Below are 21,427 nucleotides of genomic sequence, written 5' to 3'. Positions count from 1 at the left end.
TCAGGGCAGGGCCGATGGGGAGGTTATGGCTCTACCCTGTCACACACACAGCAGGGCCCGTGGGGGCGGGGGGGTTTGGGGCGCCACACCCTGTCACACACAGAGCAGGGCCTATCAAGGGGTTTGGGCGCTGCCCCCTGTCACGCTGATCCGGTGCCAGGGGGCCTCGAGGCTCTGCTGATCCCGGTGCTGGGAGGCATATTACCCTTTTACTATATAGGATAGAGGCCTGGGGGCCGGCTGGTTTGCCCTGAAGGGTGTCCTGGATCAGGGTGGGGGTCCCACTGGGGTGCCTGGCCAGCCTGGATGAGGGGATGATGGCTGTTTGCAGCTGGTCACACACCCTTCAGGGTGGGGGTCCCCACTGGGGTGCCTGGCCAGTCTGGGTGAGGGGCTGAGGGCTGCTTTCAGGCTGGCGGTTGTTGATTGAAGCTCCCAATGGCTCCTTTTTTTTATTTTATTCTGGGCCAGCTTTAGCTCTGGCTCTAGCTCTGAGAGCAGGTATCTGGTTTGTTTCGGTTTTATAATCGAAACAATGTATAACTTCAGCTCTGAGATCCCAGCCGGCTATATTTGTTACAAAGTTTCAAACTGCCAGCTCAGAGGCCTGCAAGGCAGGAGGGGAACGTTGCAGTCTGCAGTCACTGGAGCAAGCAAGCCTCATGTTCGCTTCCAGCTGCCTGGCTGCCGGCCGCCATCTTGGCTGACAGTTAATTTGCATAAGGATACGCTGATTAGCCAATGGGAAGGGTAGCGTCGTACGCCAATTACCATGTTTCTCTTTTATTAGTGTAGACTAGAGGCCCGGTGCATAAAAATTTGTGCACTAGGGGGTAGAGGGTCCCTCAGCCCGGCCTGTGCCCTCTCGCAGTCTGGGACCCCTCGGGGGTGACCACTTGCTGGCTTAGGCCTGCTCCCCGGGGGACTGGGCCTAAGATGGCAATCAGACATCCCTCTGGCAGCCCGGCAGCCCTCGGGGAATGTCCATTTGCCAACAGGGAGCAGACCTAAGCTGCAGTCAGACATCCTTAGCGCTGCTGAGGAGGCAGGAGAGGCTCCCACCACCACCGCTGTACTGACAGCCATCAGCCTGGCTTGTGGCTGAGCAGAGCTCCCCCTGTGGGAGCGCACTGACCACCAGAGGGCAGCTCCTGCATTGAGCGTCTGCCCCGTGGTGGTCAGTGTGTGTCATAGTGACCAGTCATTCCCAGTCTTTCTGCTATTAGGGTCAGTTTGCATATTACCCTTTTACTATATAGGATAGAGGCCTGGTGCACGGGTGGGGGCCGGCTGGTTTGCCCTGAAGGGTGTCCCGGATCAGGGTGGGGGTCCCACTTGGGTGCCTGGCCAGCCTGGATGACGGGCTGATGGCTGTTTGCAACTGGTCACACCCCTTTCAGGGTGGGGGTCCCCACTGGGGTGCCTGGCCAGTCTGGGTGAGGGGCTGAGGGCCGTTTTCAGGCTGGCAGGTGCCTGAAGCTCTCAGCCTCTCCTTTTTTTCTTTTTTTTTATTCTGGGATTTATTTACCTTCTATAGCTGTCACTGGAGCTGAGAGCCGACTCCAGCTCTGAGGCCCAGCTCCAGCTCTGAGGCCATGGCTGGCTGAAAGCAGGTATCTGGGGTTTGTTTGGATTCTATAATTGAAACATTGTTGCTTCTGGAGCTCAGAGCTGGGCCATGGCAGGCAGGGAACCTTGGCTTCCTCCATCACTGGAGCAAGCAAGCCTCACGTTCGCTTCAGCTGTGTGGCTGCCGGCCGCCATCTTTGTTGGCAGTTAATTTGCATATCCTGCTGATTAGCCAATGGGAAGCATAGCGGAGGTATGGTCAATTACCATGTTTGTCTATTATTAGATTAGATAGGACTGTGCTTTCTTATATGTCCATAACTATTTACCAGAAACTGGCCAGCTATTCTCAAAACTGTAACTTGGGCTGGTGGTGTGATGCAAGGAGTACCTTAATTCCCCTAATATTTAAAATGCATATGCCATGCAAGAGGTGGATAATTAGCAAGCACCACCTAACCCTATAATGCTATTCACACTTCCTCTCTTTGCATCAAATTGGCTAATCAACTTCTTAAAGAGAAGTCATTCTAATACTCCATCAAGTAAAAGAGAAAAGCTCAGACTTTTTCTATTTAAGGCTAAAACACAATTACTGAGCCATTTTTGAATGAGATCTATTCTTTATGTTTGTCCCTGTGATTTCACAGGCTATGGAATTTAAACAAATACATAGGATAGGATGGTTTCCTGAAGAAAACATGGAGCTTGTATTCCCTGCTTGAAGGAATGAAGAAAGTAAAAGGCATCAACACAACTAAGCAGAGTAACTTAACATCAGATTCAGAAATGTGCTAACACAAATTTCAGGCACAATTTTTTGGCCCTTCAAAGACTGAAAATAAATTCAAGCATTGTGGACTTTTCCTCTTGGGAATGCAGAGATAGCTAAAGTTTTTCTAAGCTAAACTTCATTTATCTACTTATATTCTTAGAAACTGTGAAAAAAAAATCAACATACATTTTTTAAGATATACATACATACATTTGTTTGTATATGTGTGTGTGTATGTATATGTTTATAAAGTCATTGTTTCCCACTAGAAATCAATTTTAAGGAAGTTTGCCAACAAAACTTTTTTTTAAAAGAAGAGATAAAAATACCCTAGGTGACAGAAAATTGGAAAAGGAAAGTCCGTAGTTATTATTTAAAAAGTCTACAGCAAAATTCAAAACTATTTGAATTCCTGTTACTGGGAATTGCTGCTATTGTTAACAGTACCTTTATTATACTTTTTAAAATTAAAAATGTTTTTATTGCCCTAGCTGGTTTGGCTCAGTGGATGGAGTGTCGACCTGCGGACTGAAAGGTCCCGGGTTCGATTCCGGTTAAGGGCATGTACCTTGGTTGCGGGCACATTCCCAGTGGGAGGTGTGCAGGAGGCAGCTGATCGATGTTTCTCTCTCATCAATGTTTCTAACTCTCTATCCTTCTCTCTTCCTCTCTGTAAAAAAATCAATAAAATATGTTTTAAAAAATGTTTTTATTGATTTTGTAGAGAGAGAGGAAGGGAGAGGGAGAGAGAGAAACATAAATTGGCTGCTTACAGCACGCCCCCTTCCTGGGGATTGAGCCTGCAACTTGGGCATGTCCCCTGACTGGGAAACAAACCAGGGACCTTTTGGTGCATGGGACAACGCACAACCAACTGAGCCACACCAGCCAGGGCTTCAGTATACTTTCCGATTCATCATTTTTAAGACCACTATCTGAAAACAATTCTATGAGGTAGACAGGATTAGTTCTATTTTACATATGAAAAACTAAGAAAGATAAGTTAAAATTACTTGCTTAATGCTACAAAACTAGTATAAATGGGATAGCCAACACTGCATCCTAGGTTTCCTAACTCCTAGATCTTTCTACTAATCTGGTTGTTTCAAATTTTAGCCCCAGAATCCTCTTTGTGGAAGCCCACAAATGAAATATATAAAGTTGCAGCTGCAATGACTGAAATAATGTTGAAGCCAGAGCCCTCTCTACCTAAGCTCCACCTCTACCTCCCTTACCCCACCCCTGTGATAAACTTGGAGGCATTTCTAGGGATCATCATGGCTCCAAGGAACATAGTGTGAAACACCACCACCAAAGGTCATCTCTCTAAATCAGTCCCTATGGGAAATCCATAAAATTAAATTCTTACCTAAATACAGGGTGTCCCCCAAAAATGTATACACACTTTAACAGTTTATAGCTCAATTGATGTTGCTTTCTTTTCAGATTTAGCCCATTGAAATTAATAATGGAAACCAAAGTGTGTACATATTTTGGGGGGCACCCTGTATGAATAAGAGTAGTAACTAATAACATCTCTCACAGCAACCATATCTGAGATTTTTATAGTGTAAGAAGAAGAAACTTTCCTTTAGGTTCTTTCAGCTAGTCTAATAATTAAACTACACAGACAGATGATATTAACAAGAGAATATAACTAAATGTAATTACATATATACATATAGGAACTCCGCAGAGACTCAGAGACCCCCACATACAAGAGAGGTTCAGAAACAGAAAGGGAAAATGAGATATATATGACATTCTGAACTAAGGATAAAATAAGGCACCTTGGGACATCAGAGGGTAGAAAGCTAACCCTCAAGACAATAAGAAGATCATATGTTCATTAATTAGAAACTTGCCATGCCTTATAGAGAGGTCATAAAAAGTTATTTCTAGTGATAACTCTTATCATGGGCAAGTCCGCCAACTTACACACACACACACACACACACACACACACACACACACACACGAGAGGCCCGGTGCACGAAATTTGTGAACAGGTAGTGTCCCTAGGCCTGGCCGGCCATCAGGGCTGATCAGGGCCTTCCTTCCCCCGGCTGCCAGCTGCCAGCCGGGGCCTTCCTTCATTCCATGACACCCCCTGGTGGCCAGCACACATCATAGAAAGTGGTCAAACTCCCAGTCAGTCATACTCTCAAGGGGACAATTTGCATATTAGCCTTTTATTATATAGGATACATTTTTTTATTAATTTCAGAGAGGAAGGGAGAGGGAGAGACAGAAACATCAATCATTGAGCAGCTGCCTCCTGCCCACCCTCTACTGGGGATTGAGCCCACAACCCAGGCATGTGCCCTGACTAGGAATCGAACCGTGACTTCCTCACTCATAGGTCGACACTCAACCACTGAGCCACACTGGCCAGGCAAGTGCCCCAATTTAAATTCTTTAAGGGAGAAGCAAAAGTTTTTTGTGAGCTCACAGAGTCTCAATTGCCTTCAGCTCAAAATAATTCACATACCAAAGTGGCACACCTTAGGGAGGCCTATTCTGAATCCCTTCAATAGTCACAAGTATATACTGACTAGAGGCTCAGTGCACAACACTGTGCACTGGGTGGAGAGGGGTCCCTCAGCCCAGCCTGAGCCCTTTGGCAGTCTGGGAGCCCTCAGGGGATGTCCAACTGACGGCTTAGGCCCGCTCCTTGCAGGGAGCGAGCCTAAGCTGCAATCGGACATCCTTAGCTCAGCTGCGGAGGCGGGAGAGGCTCCTGCCACCACTGCTGTACTCGCCAGCCATCAGCCAGGCTTGTGGCTGAGTAGCACTCCTACTGTGGGAGCGCACTGACCACCAGGGGGCAGCTCCTGCATTGAGCGCCTGCCCCCTGGTGGTCAGTGTGCATTATAGAGATCCGTAGTTCCATGTTCAGTTGATTTGCATATTACCTTTTTATTATATAGGATGGAAGTAAAAGTTACATGTCAAATGTACCATTCCAAAGATCTTGACCACAAAAGATTTATACTAATTAATGATCTACTCCCATGCACTGTGTAATATGATAGGAAGGGGAAAGCATTTCATTTCTTTGGTAATACCACCACTCATTTACATTTCTGACATAAAAACATTAGCTAAGCCATTTAATTCCAAAGTTAAATACAGACACCTTTCTTCAAATAAAATTTAAGTAAAATCTTACATGGATGACATCTTATGAGCTAGTCTAGTTAAATAGAACAGGGTGGGGGGCAGTGCCAAGAGAAGAGCCAGCTAAATCTCTCCAAAGCGGTCACAGGCTCTAGGAACACTAACATGGAGAAACAGCTGGCAAAAGTAAAAGATCATTTCAAGGTTTCTGAGCAATTTCTGAAATGTAAATAGTGAACAGCATACGCTGTTGATGGACTGACATCTAAAACAGAAGCAGAGGCAACAGCACTTGATTTAAAAACATAAATAAGTGTACTGAGTAAAGCATAAACGTTCTGTCCATACCTACTTGAGTACACCATTATAATATCACTACCCTGTGTGCTTCTGTCAAAGGACTATTGCCATAGGCCATGGGTGGGGAACATCCTGCTCGCAGGCTGCATAAGGCCCCAGAAATCATTTGGTCTGGCCCTGCCAAGGCATTAGGGGTAAATTAATTAAATGTTTGACCAAATATAGCAGGCTAATTTTTAAGCTGATAATTTTGTATGGCCCAAGAATGATGTTATAAATATACAAATGGCCCTTGGCAGAAAAAAGGTTCCCCACCCCTGCCATAGGCATACACACAAAGCTCATAAAACAAAAAAGCCTTTTGGGTTTATTAATATGTGTGTGTGTGTGGGGGGGGGGGGGTTGTTGTTTTATTTCAGAGAGGAGAGGGAGAGAGAGAGAGAGAGAGAGAGAGACATCAGTGATGAGAGAGAATCATTGATTGGCTGCCTCCTGCATGCCCCCAACTGGGGATCGAGCTCACAACCTGGGCATGTCCCCGACCAGGAATCGAACCATGACCTCCTGGTTCACAGGTCCACACTCAACCACTGAGCTATACCAGCCAGGGTTTTTTGTTGTTGTTGTTGTTGTTTTTAATACCAGCACAAACTTTCCATCCAGGGTTTGAGCAGTAATTAACCAGAAGGTCAAGTTTATTATTCCCAAGTGCCAAATAGAAAACAAACTGCAAACTTAATTTACCTTTGAAAATAAACTTTAAATTTGGAGGAGAACCAGGGTGGAGATGACTAAGAGTGCATAGAGAAAACTACCAAACAATGAGAGACTGCATCTATAAAAAGTATCAGGCCCTGGCCGGGAAGCTCAGTTGATTAGAGAGTCCTTCTGATACGCCAAGGTTGTGGGTTCTTTCTCCCACTAGGGTACATACATACAAAAAGCAGCTAATGAAAGCAAAAATAAGTGGAACAACAAATCAACGTTTCTCTTTCTCTCTCTTTCACACTCTCTACTTCCTCTCTCTCTAAAATCAATAAATAAAAATTTTTTTTAAAGTATAATGGTTTTAAATGTACAATTTTATGATACATTATCTGTATATTGCACTGTGTGCCCATCACCCAAAGTCAAATCTTCCATCACCACATATTTGATACCCTTTACCCTTTACTAAGCCCCTCTCCAACAACCTCTTTTTTTGAAGTATGCATGACTTAAAGCATATAGCATTCTTTTCTATGGAATTTATTTCTGCACTTAACACTTATGGCCATAGAAGGCAAACTATATAGATATTAGATATATCCTTCAACTTTGCTTCTATGGTGATGTTTTCATCCCTCACCTTAATACAGAGGGTAATGTGATAAACTTTATGATATAAAAGGTATTAATGTCCTTGACTCAAAGAGTCACTTCACATTCCATTAGGAATGCAATTCCATTAGGAATGCAATTTATAAACACAGAGAGAAATTAACAAATGTTGATGAAATGTGTAGAAATTGGAACCCTCATGCATTGTCAGAAAGAATGCAAAAGGGCACAGCCACTGTGGAAAATAGTTTGGCAGTTTCTCAAAAAGTTAAACATAGAATTACCATATGATCCAACAATTCCACTCCTAGGTATACACGCAAAAGAATGAAAAGCAGATACTAAAACAGATATGTGTACATTTATGTGGATAGTAACATTATTCACAATTGTCAAAAGGTGGAAACAACTCAAATGTCCATCAACATATTAATGGATAAATAAAATGTGGTATATAATAAAGAGCTAATATGCCAATTAGACTGGACAGCTGAACGACCATTCAGACGACCTTCCAGATGACCTTCCAGACAAAACTGAGGCTGTGAGGGCTTAGGCAGCCAGGGCTGCAAGGGCCAATCCCCTTGCATGAATTATGTGCATCGGGCCTCTAGTCTACACTAATAAAAGAGAAACATGGTAATTAGCGTACGACCGCTACCTTTCCCATTGGCTAATCAGCATATCCTTATGCAAATTAACTGTCAGCCAAGATGGCGGCCGGCAGCCAGGCAGCTGGAAGCGAACATGAGGCTTGCTTGCTGCAGTGACTGCAGACTCCAACATTCCCCGCCTGACTTGCCGGCCTCTGAGCTACAACTCTAAGAAACTATGTTGCAAATATAGAAGCTAAACAAAACCCCAGAAAAAAGCTTTCAGCCAGCCGGGATCTCAGAGCTAGAGTTATACATTGTTTCGATTATAGCAGCGGAAGCCTCAGAGCTAGAGCCAGAGCTAAAGCTGGCCCAGAATAAAAAAAAAAAAAAAAGAAAAAGAAAAAAAGGAGTGGTTGGGAGCTTCAGTCAATTGCCAGCCTGAAAGCAGCCCTCAGCTCCTCGCCCAGACTGGCCAGGCACCCCAGTGGGGACCCCCACCCTGATCCAGGACACCCTTCAGGGCAAACCAGCCAGCCCCCAGGCATCTATCCTATATAGTAAAAGGGTAATATGCCTCCCAGCACCGGGATCAGCATGACAGGGGGCAGCGCCCAAACCCCTGATCGCCCTGCGGCTCTGTGTGTGACAGGGGGCGGCACCCCAACCCCCCCCCCCCCCCACAGGCCCTGCTTTGTGTGTGACGGGGTAGAGCCATAACCTCCCCATCGGCCCTGGCCTGAGTGTGACAGTGGCGGCGCCCCAACCCCCTGATCGGCCTTGCTCTGTGGGTGATAGAGGGTGGCACCCCAACCCCCCCACACACACGGTCCCTGCTCTGTGTGTGACAGGGTAGAGCCATAATCTCCCCATTGGCCCTGCCCTGAGTGTGACAGTGGCGGTGCCCCAACCGCCCTGATCCTCCCTGCTGTGTGTGTGACAGGGGGCGGTGCCCTAACTCCCCTATCGGCCCTACTCTGTGAGTGACAGGGGGGAGCTCCCCAACCCCCTGATGGGCCCTGCTCTGTGCGTGACAGGGGGCAGAGCCCCAACCCCCTGATTGGCCCTGCAGGGTATGGAGCCCCAACCCCCCTGATGGGCCCTGCTCTGTGCAGGGGGCAGTGCCCCAACCCCGATTGGCCCTGCTCTGTGCGTCACAGGGGGTGGCACTGCAACCTCCCCATCGACCCTGCCTTGAGTGTGATAGGGGGCGGTGCCCCAACCACCCAATCGGCCCTACCCTGAGCGTGACTGAGGGTGGCATCGTAACCTCCCAATCCTCCCTGCTCTGTGCATGACAGGGGGCGGCGCCCCAACTCCCCAATCGGCCCTGCTCTGAGCCCGACCAGGGGCTGCACCTAGGGATTGGGCCTGCCCTCTGCCACCCAGGAGCAGGCCTAAGCCAACAGGTCATTATCTCCCAAGGGGTCCCAGACTGCGAGAGGGCACAGGCTGGGCTGAGGGACCCCTCCCCCCCCCCCGCCACCCCGAGTGCACAAATTTTTGTGCACTGAGCCTCTAGTATAAATATAATAGAATATGATACAGCCTTTAAAAGGAATGAAATTCTGACACATGCTACAATATGGATAAATTTTAAGACATTATGCTATGCAAAATAAGCCAGACACAATAGAGCAAATACTGTATGATTCCACTTATATGAGGTACTTAGATTAGGCAAATTCACAGATACACAAAATAGACAGAAGTTATCAGAGGCCAGAAAAAGGTGGGGATGGGGAGTTACTGGTTAATGGGTATAGAGTTCTTATTTGGGATGATGAAAAAGTTCTGGAAATTGAGAGCAATGATGTTTACACAACATTGTGAATGTACTTAATTCAGCTGTACACTTAAAATGATTAAATGGTAAATTTTATGCTATATTTTACACACAATAAAGAACAAATGCTAAAAACAGGCTCAAGACAGAGGCTTTCTATGTGCATCTTGGTAGTAGAGCAGTGGCATGGAATGCAGCCCACAGCCAACCTACTAGTACACAAATACTAGACAAACACAAGCAGTTTCAACATTGCTGGGCAAGATACACTGTCACCCTAGGTTTAGCAAAAAGCACTGACATCCAAAAATCATTTCCAAGTCCTCTTAAGGCTTGGTTTCCTGGCTTCCTCTCAATCATCCCCATCTGTCCACAAGAATAGAACCAGAGAGCCGGAACAGCAAAAATCTGAAAGAAGTCCAAAACCAGGGGCTGCCTGTTGGCAGGTTACTAATCAGAAGCCAATAAGGACTTCAGCGGTGCCAAAGTCCTGTTCTCAAAGAGTCAACAAGTTTGCAAAGACACATATCTTTCCCTCCCTCTTTAAATCTTTTTATTGAAGTACTATAGGCCCGATGCACAAATTCGTGCATGGGTGGGGTCCCTCGGCCTGGCCGGTGATCAGGACCAATCAGGGCTGCCTCCCACCCCAATCAGGGCCCGGGGCCGATTGAGGCGGGCCAGCCGGTGGGAGGGACCATGGAAGGTTGGCCGGCTGACCCACCCCAATTGGCCCTGGGGAAACCAGCTGGGGGGAGAGGCCGCCCCTTCAGGCCTATTGGGGTGGGCAGGCCCAGGGAAGGGGACACGGGAAGTTGGCCAGCCAGCCCACCCCAGTCAGGGCCAATGGGGGCGGGCCTTGGGGGAAGGGGTTGCTTGAGGTTGGAGGGTCGGGTGAGGGGGCAGGGAGGGCGAGAGGGGGGAGGGGCCGCAGGAGGTTGGCTGTGGGAGCACACTGACCACTAGGGGTAGCTCTTGTGTTAAGCATCTGCCCCCTGGTGGTCAGTGCGGTCACTTAGGCTTTTACATATATAGATGATGTAGAACAATGTCCACAGTCCTTCCCATCCAAAGAGTCCCAACCACAGATGCAAAACCCAGGGATATGGAAGGCTGACTGTAAATTTACTGAAAAAAAAATCCAGGTATAAGTGGACCCACGCAGTTCAAATCTGCTGTTCAAGGGTCAACTGTATATAGCAAGCTAGGTAGTAATAAGTGCCATACAGAAAAAATAAAGCAGAGAAAAATTAATCTATGATAACAAAGGTAGATTAGTGGTTGCAAAGGAACTAGAGTGAAGAGAGGACATAAGGTATCTTTTAGGGGGTGATGAACACTGTCTCTTGACTGTCATGGTGATTTCACATTGGACAATTCAAAGGGATACAGTTTACTGTATGAAAAGTATAGCTCAATAAAGTTTTTTAAAATAAAGCAGTAAGTGGAGAACTAAATCTTTAGAGAGGTGGTCAGTGAAAACCTTATTGGTGTGAATTTTTTTTTTTAAATGATCTCAGGAAAGTGGAAAACGTAACTATGCCGATATCTGAGGGAAGACCAATTAGGAGAAAGGAATAGCAAATGGACAGATCCTAAAGAGGAAGCATGCCTGGCATGTTCTAGGAATAAGCAAGGAGAATATGTGTCTAGCTAACGTAGACTGAGTAAGGAAGAGCACTATTAACCTGATTGAGACAGTGACTAGAGTGAGATGAGAACCATGAATACATTTTCTGACTTGTGCTTTAACAGAATTACTCTACTGATACACTTCTATGTGTTGAGAATAAGCTAAAAAGCAGATGCAGAGCAATCAGTTAGGAGGATGTTATTATAACCTAGAAGTGATAGTGATCTAAACATAATGAGCAGTGGTAAGAGGTAGTCAAATTTTAGATATATTTTAAAATTAAACCCAGCAATATTTAATGATGAATTGGATGTGGGTGTGATAAGAGAGGATATAAACTGGAAGAATGGAGGTGCCATTAACTAAGATGAGAAAAAAATGCAGGACGAATAGGTTTGGAAGGCATATGAGGAACTTAGTTTGGAGCATATTCCATTTTTTATACCTTTTTACACTTAACACTTGGAGTGCGGGAAATGAGTTAAGTCGGCTCGCGTGAATTGCGCGTACTCCGCAGGAGCCGTCTTTAACTCGGTTCATATAGATTTGCGGTGGAGTGCGGGAAACGTGTAAACTCGGGCCGATTGTAACTGCGTATTACCAAATATTTGTTTGTAATCCACCCTTTTGGTGGATGGAACAAAACCAAAAGACAGAGCCATCTTATATTTTGGCGGGAAATTCACCCGCACTCCAAGTGTTAAGTAGAGTTTTCCAGATATATATTTATGTCATAAATATATAAATGAAATTTAGAAGAGAAATCCAGTTTGGAAATATAAATTAGTTAGGAGCTAGCCAACACATCATTTGTAGTAGTAGATTTACTAATTTGATGAAAATCATTCCGATGAAAAAGAAACATTTTGCCACTTTGGCTAACAAGGTCAAAGAAAAACCACAGAGATTTAAAAGCAGATTTAAAAATCCCTGTGACAGTATACCCAAAATTCAGATGGTGTGTAAATTACTAAAATCAAAAGGCACATCCTATATAATAAAGAGGTAATATGCAAAATAACCCTCATGCCCTCACAAGATGGCTGCCTACGACCAGGCCGGCAGGGGGATTAGTGAGGGACAACCAAACGACTGAACAAGCAGGCTACGTGGGGCAACCAAGCCGGCAGGGGGGCCATGAGGGGTGACCAGGCTGGCGGGGGGGGGGGGCAGTTGGGGGTGACCAGGCCGGCAGCAGGGGCAGTAAGAGGCACCAGGCCAGCGGGGGGGGGGGGGGGGGGGGGCAGTTAGGGGTGACCAGGCCGGCAGGGGTGTGCAGTTGGGGGCAACCAGGCAGGCAGGGGGGGCAGTGAGGGGTGACCAGGCCAGCAGTGGGGGCAATTGGGGGCAACCAAGCCAGCAAGGGGTGCAGTTAGGGGCGATCAGGCAGGCAGGCAGGTGAATGATTAGAAGCCAGCAGTCCAGGATTGTGAGAAGGATGTCCCACATTGGAGAGGGTGCAGGCTGGGCTGAGGGGAACCACCCCCCCACCCCCGCCCCGTGCATGAATTTCTAGTATTATTTATAAACCCCAGTTAAAGCAGTATTAGGAAGTACTATAAAAACTTTCTAGAAAGGTCTTAGATATGTATATTTTCATAATCCTATCCAAATGATAAATACTTAAGACAAAATAAAATAATCGCTACTGCTATAATAAAAAATGAATAGTCTGGCCCTGGCTGGTATGGCTCAGTTAGTTGGGCATCATCCTGTGAACCAAAACTTCACCAGTTCAATTCCCAGTCAGGGCACATACCCAAGTTTTGTGGGTTCAATCCCCAGTTGGGGTGCAGACAGGAGGCAGCCAATTGTTTTTCTCTCACATTGATGTTTCTCTCTCTCTCTCTCTCTCTCTCTATCCCTGTCCCTTCCTCTCTCTCTAAAATCAATAAAAACATATATTTTTTAAATGAATAGCTTGTACAAATTACTGGTGAAATATCTAAGTGTACTTATCGTACCTTGCTAATCTATCAGATTTTTGGTCTAGGAACAAAAGAAGGAAGCCCATATAACACAATGGTTAAGAGAATGGACTTTAAGGTCAGACACACCAAAGTCAACAAAGGCAATCGCATTATTTTATAATAACTGAATAAAAGTTCCTCCAAATATATGTATTTTAAAGAATTACATTTTTTAAAAGGAATTATATTTTAAATTAAAAACAAAGTCATTACGGAACTACAGACAATGAAAAATTCTAAGAAATTCAAGAAGGGAATATAAGAGGAAACCTGACAGCTAAAAAATATTCTCATTATTAGAAGAAAATAATACATTTCTATCATAGAATGTAACAGAAGCACATATTTCATTATTTATCTGAAAAGAAGTCTGGTTAGCTAATTCAGTGATCTGGGTTTTCTCTTTCTAATTATAAGTTGCTGCTTTTTTTTCCCCCAAAAAGATATACACACCAAGTCATTAAAAGTCTGATCTGGCAGTTAACTGGAGCACAAACCAAATAAGTTCAAGGAAAACCATGTAGATGCTAAAATTATCTGCTATAATGGCTGTAGGAAAAAGCAGCAGTGTTTTGTAAATAATCAAGATCAAATAAAAAATTACTGGTGGACTCAATGACAGTGATAGCACACTTAGAATTTTTAGGAACAATAAATACATTACAGTACTTAAGATATTGTCTCCTATACCTGACTGCCTATAAAGACGACTAGGTGAGATAGTTTTGTTTTTTGTTGTTTAATCTCAATTCCTGATCTTTATTTAGGATCTCTATCATCGCCTTGTAGATTTTGACCAAATGCAAAGAATTCTGAGATCTAACCAAAATGAAGTAGTGGGCAACTTCGGTACAATCAACTTATTGCCCCATTTCAAAAAAAAATGTTGGCTAATCCTCACTGGAGGATATTTTTTCCATTGATTTTAGAGAGAGTGGAAGGGAGGAGGAGGAGGATAGAGAGGAGAGAGAGGGGGAGGGAGAAGAGAGGAAGAGGGAGAGGGAGAGAAACATCAATGTGAAAGAGCCACATCAATTGGTTGTCTCCTACATACGCCCCAATCGGGGCAGGGAACCTACAACCCAGTAACATACCCTTGACCAGAAACAAACCCAAGACCCTTTGGTTCACAGCCGACAGGGCCAACATTCCAACCACTGAGCAACGCCGGCCAGGGCTTATTGCCCCATTTTGTTCTTCTGCCATAGCTGCCAGAACGCTGAGGCTGGTTTCCAGACTCTATACACAATTGGGAGTATCCAAATTTTTAGATGAGTCCCTCTCTGAAGTGGGATTCTAAGAAACAGGTTCTTTTACTATTTTCTCACTATTTCTGCAAAGAAAACTATTACATAAAATCAATTTGAATGTATTCCTAACATGTAAGAGAAAACATAGTTTAAAATGGGAAATTGATTGGAGTTGAACTCACCTGTCCACTTTTCCCTATTTCCAGCTCCATTATAGCAACAGGGGTGTGTATCTGAGCTGAGTGCCTCGACTGTGATTTGCCATCAACTCTCCAGCTTAGGCCCCGAAGCCCACTGTCCCAGCGGCTCTGGTTCATCAGGCTCTCTCGGATCTTTGTCTTATGACTCTTCCAGAATTTAGAAATGACAGCAGCTTGATCAGATGTGATCCCTCCTTGCTTTTTGGTTTGAGCAGTCAAGAATGCTTCCAGCTGGTTGAAATCCATGTCTGCAGATGCAACAGACTATAATGACAGAAAAAGTAATAATTTTGAATTTGGTAGATAACTAGAAAACGGTAGCTTCTTAACTACAGATCATAATTTGAATGATTCATAATCAATGAATAAGTTTCACAAAAGGGTCATCAAGTGACAGTAATGAGAATAAACTCTTCAGAAGTATAAAAATATTCCCTTTGCAAATATCAAATATCAGAAAAGCTACTGTTAAAAAAGTCATGCCATTCAAATTCTAGGTCAATAACTATAACCTAATTTTAAAAATCCAGTACTATAGTGGTGAAATAATAAAATAATAAAATAAAAATCCTATATAATAAAAGCCTAATATGCTAAGTGTCCAACCATGCGTTTGACCGTTCGACCAGTCGCTATGACCACCAGGGGGGAGATGCTCCAAATGGTAGGTTAGCTTGCTGCTGAGGGACTAGGCAAAATGGACTGGACATACCCTGGAGCCATCCCATAGTCCCTCCCCAGCCCCGATCATGCACTGGTGGGGTCCCTTGGCCTGGTCTGTGGGAATTGGGCTGAAACCAGCTCTCCGACATCCCCCAAGGGGTCCCGGATTGCGAGAAGACGAAGGCAGGCCGAGGGACCCCACCAGTGCATGAATCCGTGGACCGGGTCTCTAGTTTTAAAACAAGAGAGTAATATTAATTAGCTCTCTGATGAAATATGACATGATTTCAGTGCCTAGATACTAGGATCCAGACTTGGTTTAACATATTAAAACTGTACAATGTGTTGTCCATAATAAGCACTAAGTAAATTTCAGTAAATGAATCATTATTTTAGCTTTGTAGTCTATCTTCAGCCAAACAGCTCATTCACAATAACATTACTCTGAAATTTTACACTACTTTATGCTTTTTCATAAATTTCAAAACTTAGTGCCACTGCTGTTCTGAGAGCAGTAAGCAGCTAAACTGCAGTGGAAAATCATTAGAGGGCTGGGGCAATAAAACTTTGGAGAGGACAGTGCTGATTAATGATTTGGTCTCAAGACAAGCTCTCCCCTGCATCTTCTTTGGTATGTTCTTATCCTCTCCTGGCCATTGGGGTTGGCATGAGCTCCAAACCAGACAAATCATAGTACGCTTCTTTCTTTGGGAATAATGATTGATTCAAATAAATCTCCCAATTTAGAGCAGAAAGAGAAATGGTCTTGCCTCTTGGGGTCATGGTACCAGAAGGATATAAGGTTAGGTTGCAGACAGCCATCATTGATCTTTTGGCAAAGGTCTGATTGCAAAATATAAAGAATAAAGCCAAGCAGAGATGAAAGTAGGTTCCAATGGAGTAATATCCCTGTTCTATAATCCCCTGGTTCCTGCAGACTTCCTTCAATTCTATGTGTAATTTCAGCATCCTTTCTATAGCACCAAAAATCTCCTTTTACTGTTTAGGATAGTTTAAACTGTATTCCTATTACTTGGAACCAAAAGTATTGACTAAACTTGAGCAGTAGCAGTAAGAACAGACGGATTGTAAAAGCAGACAGTGTAGCCTAACTGGTTTGGCTCAGTGGATAGAGCATCAGCCTGCAGACTGAAGGGTCCTGGGTTCGATTCCAGTCAAGGGCACATGCCCGGGTTGCAGACTCAATCCCCAGTAAGGGGCATGCAGGAGGCAGCTGATCAATGATTCTCTCTCATCACTGATGTTTCTATCTCTCCCTCTCCCTTCCACTCTGAAATCAATAAAAACATATTAAAAAATACAGCACCTCTGGAGACCAAATATAGCTTTTAAAAAGTACACAACAGCCGAAGGCGGTTTGGCTCAGTGGATGGAGTGTCGGCCTGCAGACTGAAGGGTCCCAGGTTCGATTCTGGTCAGGGGCATGTACCTGGGTTGCGGGCACATCCCCAGTGGGAGATGTGCAGGAGGCAGCTGATCGATGTTTCTCTCTCATCGATGTTTCTGACTCTCTGTCTCTCTCCCTTCCTCTCTGTGAGAAATCAATAGAGTATATTTTAAAAAGAAGGGGAAAAAAAAAAAGTACACAACAGCCCTAACCAGTTTGGCTCTGTGGAAAGAGCGTCGGCCTGCGGACTGAAGGGTCCCAGGTTCGATTCCGGTCAAGGGCATGTACCTTGGTTGTGGGCACATCCCCATTAGGAGGTGTGCAGGAGGCAGCTGATCGATGTTTCTCTCTCATCAATGTTTCTAACTCTCTGTCCCTCTCCCTTCTTCTCTGTAAAAAATCAATAAAATATATATTTTCAATAAAAAGTACACAACATATTAAAAGTAGAGTTAAAATAATACCCTTTAAGTGTTTTTTTCTGTTAATTCATAGGTATGGTTGTACTGTTAAACTTGATGTGTTGGAGATTATGCTGACTGTTCATAGGGTGATGGGGAAGTGGTGAAGGAAGGAAGTACAGAAAGGTTCTGTGCCCATGAGTCTTTAGATAAGTTCAGATTGTCTAGCAATTAATACATGTGTACCTTTTAGTTAATATTGCTATAGATTGGGGTGGTGAACACACAATACAATACACAGATAATGTATTATAGAACTATATACGTGAAACCTATATAATTTTATTAACCAATGTCACCCAAATAAATTCAATTAAAAATTTTTTCATTTTAAAATTTAAAAAAATATATTGCTTTATATTCAAGAATAAACAAGTACTAATGCCCAAAGTATATTAAAAGTAGATGTAGAAAATAATACCTTTTAAATGCTCATTTGTTAGTTTTTAGGAAGGACTGTGTTCTGGGAGTGTCTTTGTTAATTCACCTCTTGGAACTACATGTAATCCTGTACTCAGTCATTGAAATGGTGGAGGAGGGCCCTAACCGGTTTGGCTCAGTGGATAGAGCGTCGGCCTGCGGACTCAAGGGTCCCAGATTTGATTCCGGTCAGGGGCATGTACCTTGGTTGCGGGCACACCCCAGTTGGGAGTGTGCAGGAGGCAGCTGATCGATGTTTCTCTCTCATCGATGTTTCTAACTCTCTATCCCTCTCCCTTTCTGTAAAAAATCAAAAAATATATATATTTAAAAAAAAGAAAAGAAAAGAAATGGTGGAGGAGGGAGAAGAGAAAGGGTGAAGGGAATGGCTCTTTGCTGGTATCCCCATATCTAAAAGAGAGCTTTAGGTTATAACCATAGATCTGTATGTGCATTTTTGTCAAGAACCTGTGTTTATTGTGGACAAGGTTTGTTCTTTATTTTGCAACATGAGCTTTTTAGATGTCCTGAGGTAACTGACAATGTATGATAAAAAAGTAGAGCTACCCCTAGCTGGTTTGGCTCAGAGGAAAGAACAACGTCGGCATGCAGGCTAAAGGGTCCAGGGTTCAATTCCGATCAAGGGTACATGCCTGGGTTGTGGGCTTGATCCCCAGTAGGGGACGTGCAGGAGGCAGCCAATCGATGATTCTCTCTCATCATTGATGTTTCTATCTCTCTCTCTCTCTCCCTTCCTCTCTAAAATCAATAAAAAATATATATATTTTTTAAAAAAGGTAGAGCTAGTGCCCTGGCCAGTGTGCCTCGGTTGATTAGAGCATTATCCTGAGCACCGAAGGGCTGTGGGTTTGCCAGTCAGGGCACATACTCGGGTTGCAAGTTCCATCCAGGGCATGTACAGGAGGCAACCAAACAATTAATGTTTTCTCTCTCTTTTCTCTCTCTCTTTCTCTTTCTCTCTCTCTCTCTCTCAATGAAAAACAAATCCTTAGGTAAGGATTTAAAAAAAAAAGTAGAGCTAGTGAATTAACCAATTTGTAAATATCTTTTAATTATAATTGATACAAAAGAGACATCTTGGACATGAAATTGTTAAACCATCTCAGAAACAGACATCAGAACTTGTTCATTAGGCTAGCAGTAAAGGGGCAGAAGGATGGATAAAGGGAGGGAGGTGTGTGGATGTGTTCATATTTACATCAGTGATGATAACCACTGATGTGTGTGCATCTCTTTTGGCTGTGCTATAGGAACACATTAAGTATTTTGGTGGAAACCTGCGTCCTTGTTAACATTTTAAAATATAATTATATTAGTATAAAGATACTAATGATATTTAACATTTTAAAATACTAATGAATTATCTTAGAAGCATCATACTTTGTGTACTATTGCTTTGTATTTTATTTTTAACTGAACATTAAGGGAATGCAGTATTTTAATTGTAACTCTACCAATAGCTTTATCTAGAGGCCTGCTACTATTTTTGTCACCTATAAAATTTTTGTTGCCAAGAAAGGCAGGACCGTATTCTTTTCTTCCAGATTGAGTTGGTGCAGTGTATTTTTGGTTATCAAAATATTCGAATAGCTTTGGGACTTTGAAATAATAAATATCCATGATCTGTGAAAAAGCCAACCACCTGCAACCCCTCCCGCACAGCCGGCCACGCCCCCGATAGGTCCCCACCACCCCAAGCGGTCCGTCGCCCCTCCCCCAAGCCAGCTCCGCTCCCAATCGGCGGCCCCCCAACTCTGATCGGGGGTGGGGCCAGCCGGCCAACCACCCATGGTCCCTCCCCCAGGCTGCTGGCCCTCAATTGGCCCCACCCCACCCCAATCGGGGGCGGGGCCCACCAGCCAATCACTCATGGCCCCTCCCCACAGCTGGCCTGGTCCTGATCAGGCCCCATCAGGGTGGACCAGCCGGCCAACTTCCCACCGTCCTCTCCTCCTCCCGACAGGCCCAGCCCCAATCCACCCTGATTGGGCAGGCCGGCCAGACCCCACCCGTGCATGAATTCCTGCACTGGGCCTCTAATTAAATATAATATAAAGAAAAGTAAATTAGATGTGTGGGAGTAGAAACCTCAGTATGGAATTTCAATAGAAAATTTAAGTTGCTTCATACCTCTATATCAAGGAATTTACTACATACTAAGCAAATCTGGATGATAAAAATAATATACTAGGAAATGCATCCTAAACATCAAATACAAAATTAATATATTAACATTTATTACCTTGATTGTAAGTGGAATCTACTGGGTTTCTTTAAAGGAAATCAAAGATACTAATGATATGAAATTCATTATCTCAGGTAAATGTTTGTTAGTGATTTTAAGAGATCAAAAAAGATTATTAGAGGAAGAGGAAGGACTATGTAAATAATGAATACATTTTCGGCCATCATTCCTTTATGCGCATATTCTTGTTTACTGTCAGGATACCCCTGCCTCCCTTCAATGTCAAGTCCAGGAGGGAGGAAAATTATCTGGTTCATTGATGTTCCAGTTCCAGGCACGAGAATTGACACAGAGCAAGTACTCGATAAATGTTCATTTGAATAAATAAGCATATTTTAAATAAATGATAAATGATTTGTAAATGATTTGTTTATTTCTTAAGTAACATATGCTCAGGATAAACAAAATGGAAATTAAGGCATTTCATAAATGGCAGCTTCTTTGTTTAAAAATAGGTCTGGCCCTAGCTGGTTTGGCTCAGTGGAGAGTGTCTGCCTGCGGACCGGGTTCGATTCTGGTCAAGGGCACATACTTGGGTTGCAGGCTCAATCCCCAGTAGGGGGCATGCAGGAGGCAGCCGATCAATGATTCTCATCATTGATATTTCTCTTTCTCTCTCTCTCTCTCTCTCTCTCTCTCTCTCTCTCCCTCCTCCCTCTCCCTCTCCCTCTCGGAAATCAATAAAACGATACATAAATAAATAAAAATAGGTCTGTAGAGCCCTGGCCAGTGTTCTCAGTGGTTAGAGCCTCGGCCCATGCACTGAAGGGTCACAGGTTCAATTCCTAGGGGGCTTGTGTGGAAGATAGCCAATCAATATGTCTCTCTCACACTGATACCTTTCTATCTCTTCTCCCCACTCCCTCTCTTCCTCCCTCCCTTTTATCTGCTCTATCTAAAAAAAGGCAATGGAAAAATGTCCTTGGATGAGGATTAACAAAAAAGAAAAAAACTGTGGAATAGAGCTATACCACGATCAGATGTCATGACAGAGAATAATCCCATACTGGTATAAAAAGACTTTAAAAGTGAATTATACATAAAGCACACATAACACAACCCATTCCAAAATTTTTACAATTTCGCATAATATGGCTTTTTAAAAAAAGGAATTCATTACAATAAAACTTTATTAAAGATAAACCATAATAGTCAAAATTTATAAAAACTATAATCTGAGTTAAAACAAAGCCAAAAATGTGGGTGTTTTATTTTTTAGGTATTAAAGCTTTATTAATTTTTTTAAGAAAAGTAAAAAAACATAAATTTGATATTTCACTTTAAATGAATATTGTATAATTATTAAAATAGACTATTTACCATTGAGACACATATTAATAAAAGTAATACTATCCAATATATAGCTTCCCATAAATTAAGACGTGTAAAATTTTGATCACATTTTAATATAACATTATACTACTAATACTTTGATAGTGGGTGGTGGGTGTTTTATTAAGAAAAACAACAACTTTATTTTTCATATTTCTGTAATTTAAAATAAGGATCCATTCAGAACACATCATTTACACTTTTCTTATGGTATTTACCATATGATATAGGATACTTTAAGACAGGGACTGTGACATTCACCTTTGTGTACAAAGCAGATACAGCACATTCCAGGCCCAGAAATATTTGATGGCTAAATTACAGAGGAAATTTTCTTTAAAATCTCCCTACTCAGGAACTC

The 21,427-nt window shown here is 43.4% G+C and overlaps 1 protein-coding gene across 3 annotated transcripts in view; it reads right to left on the bottom strand.

Moving 5' to 3' along the window:
- Positions 1–21,427, bottom strand: part of COMMD1 (copper metabolism domain containing 1) — a 171,768-nt gene that overhangs the window by 45,235 nt on the left and 105,106 nt on the right. For all 3 annotated transcript variants that reach the window (XM_070429310.1, XM_070429309.1, XM_070429308.1), the window contains one exon: positions 14,499–14,780. In XM_070429310.1, coding sequence (XP_070285411.1) covers positions 14,499–14,780 — 282 coding nt within the window. The remainder of the gene's footprint in view (positions 1–14,498; positions 14,781–21,427) is intronic.

Source organism: Myotis yumanensis, unplaced genomic scaffold, assembly GCF_028538775.1.
Source record: "Myotis yumanensis isolate MYYU_CA2020_CCGP unplaced genomic scaffold, mMyoYum1.0.hap1 SCAF_11, whole genome shotgun sequence".
Taxonomy (NCBI): domain Eukaryota; kingdom Metazoa; phylum Chordata; class Mammalia; order Chiroptera; family Vespertilionidae; genus Myotis; species Myotis yumanensis.
Note: the sequence above shows the minus strand (reverse complement) of the source record. Positions and strands in the feature narration are given on the sequence as shown.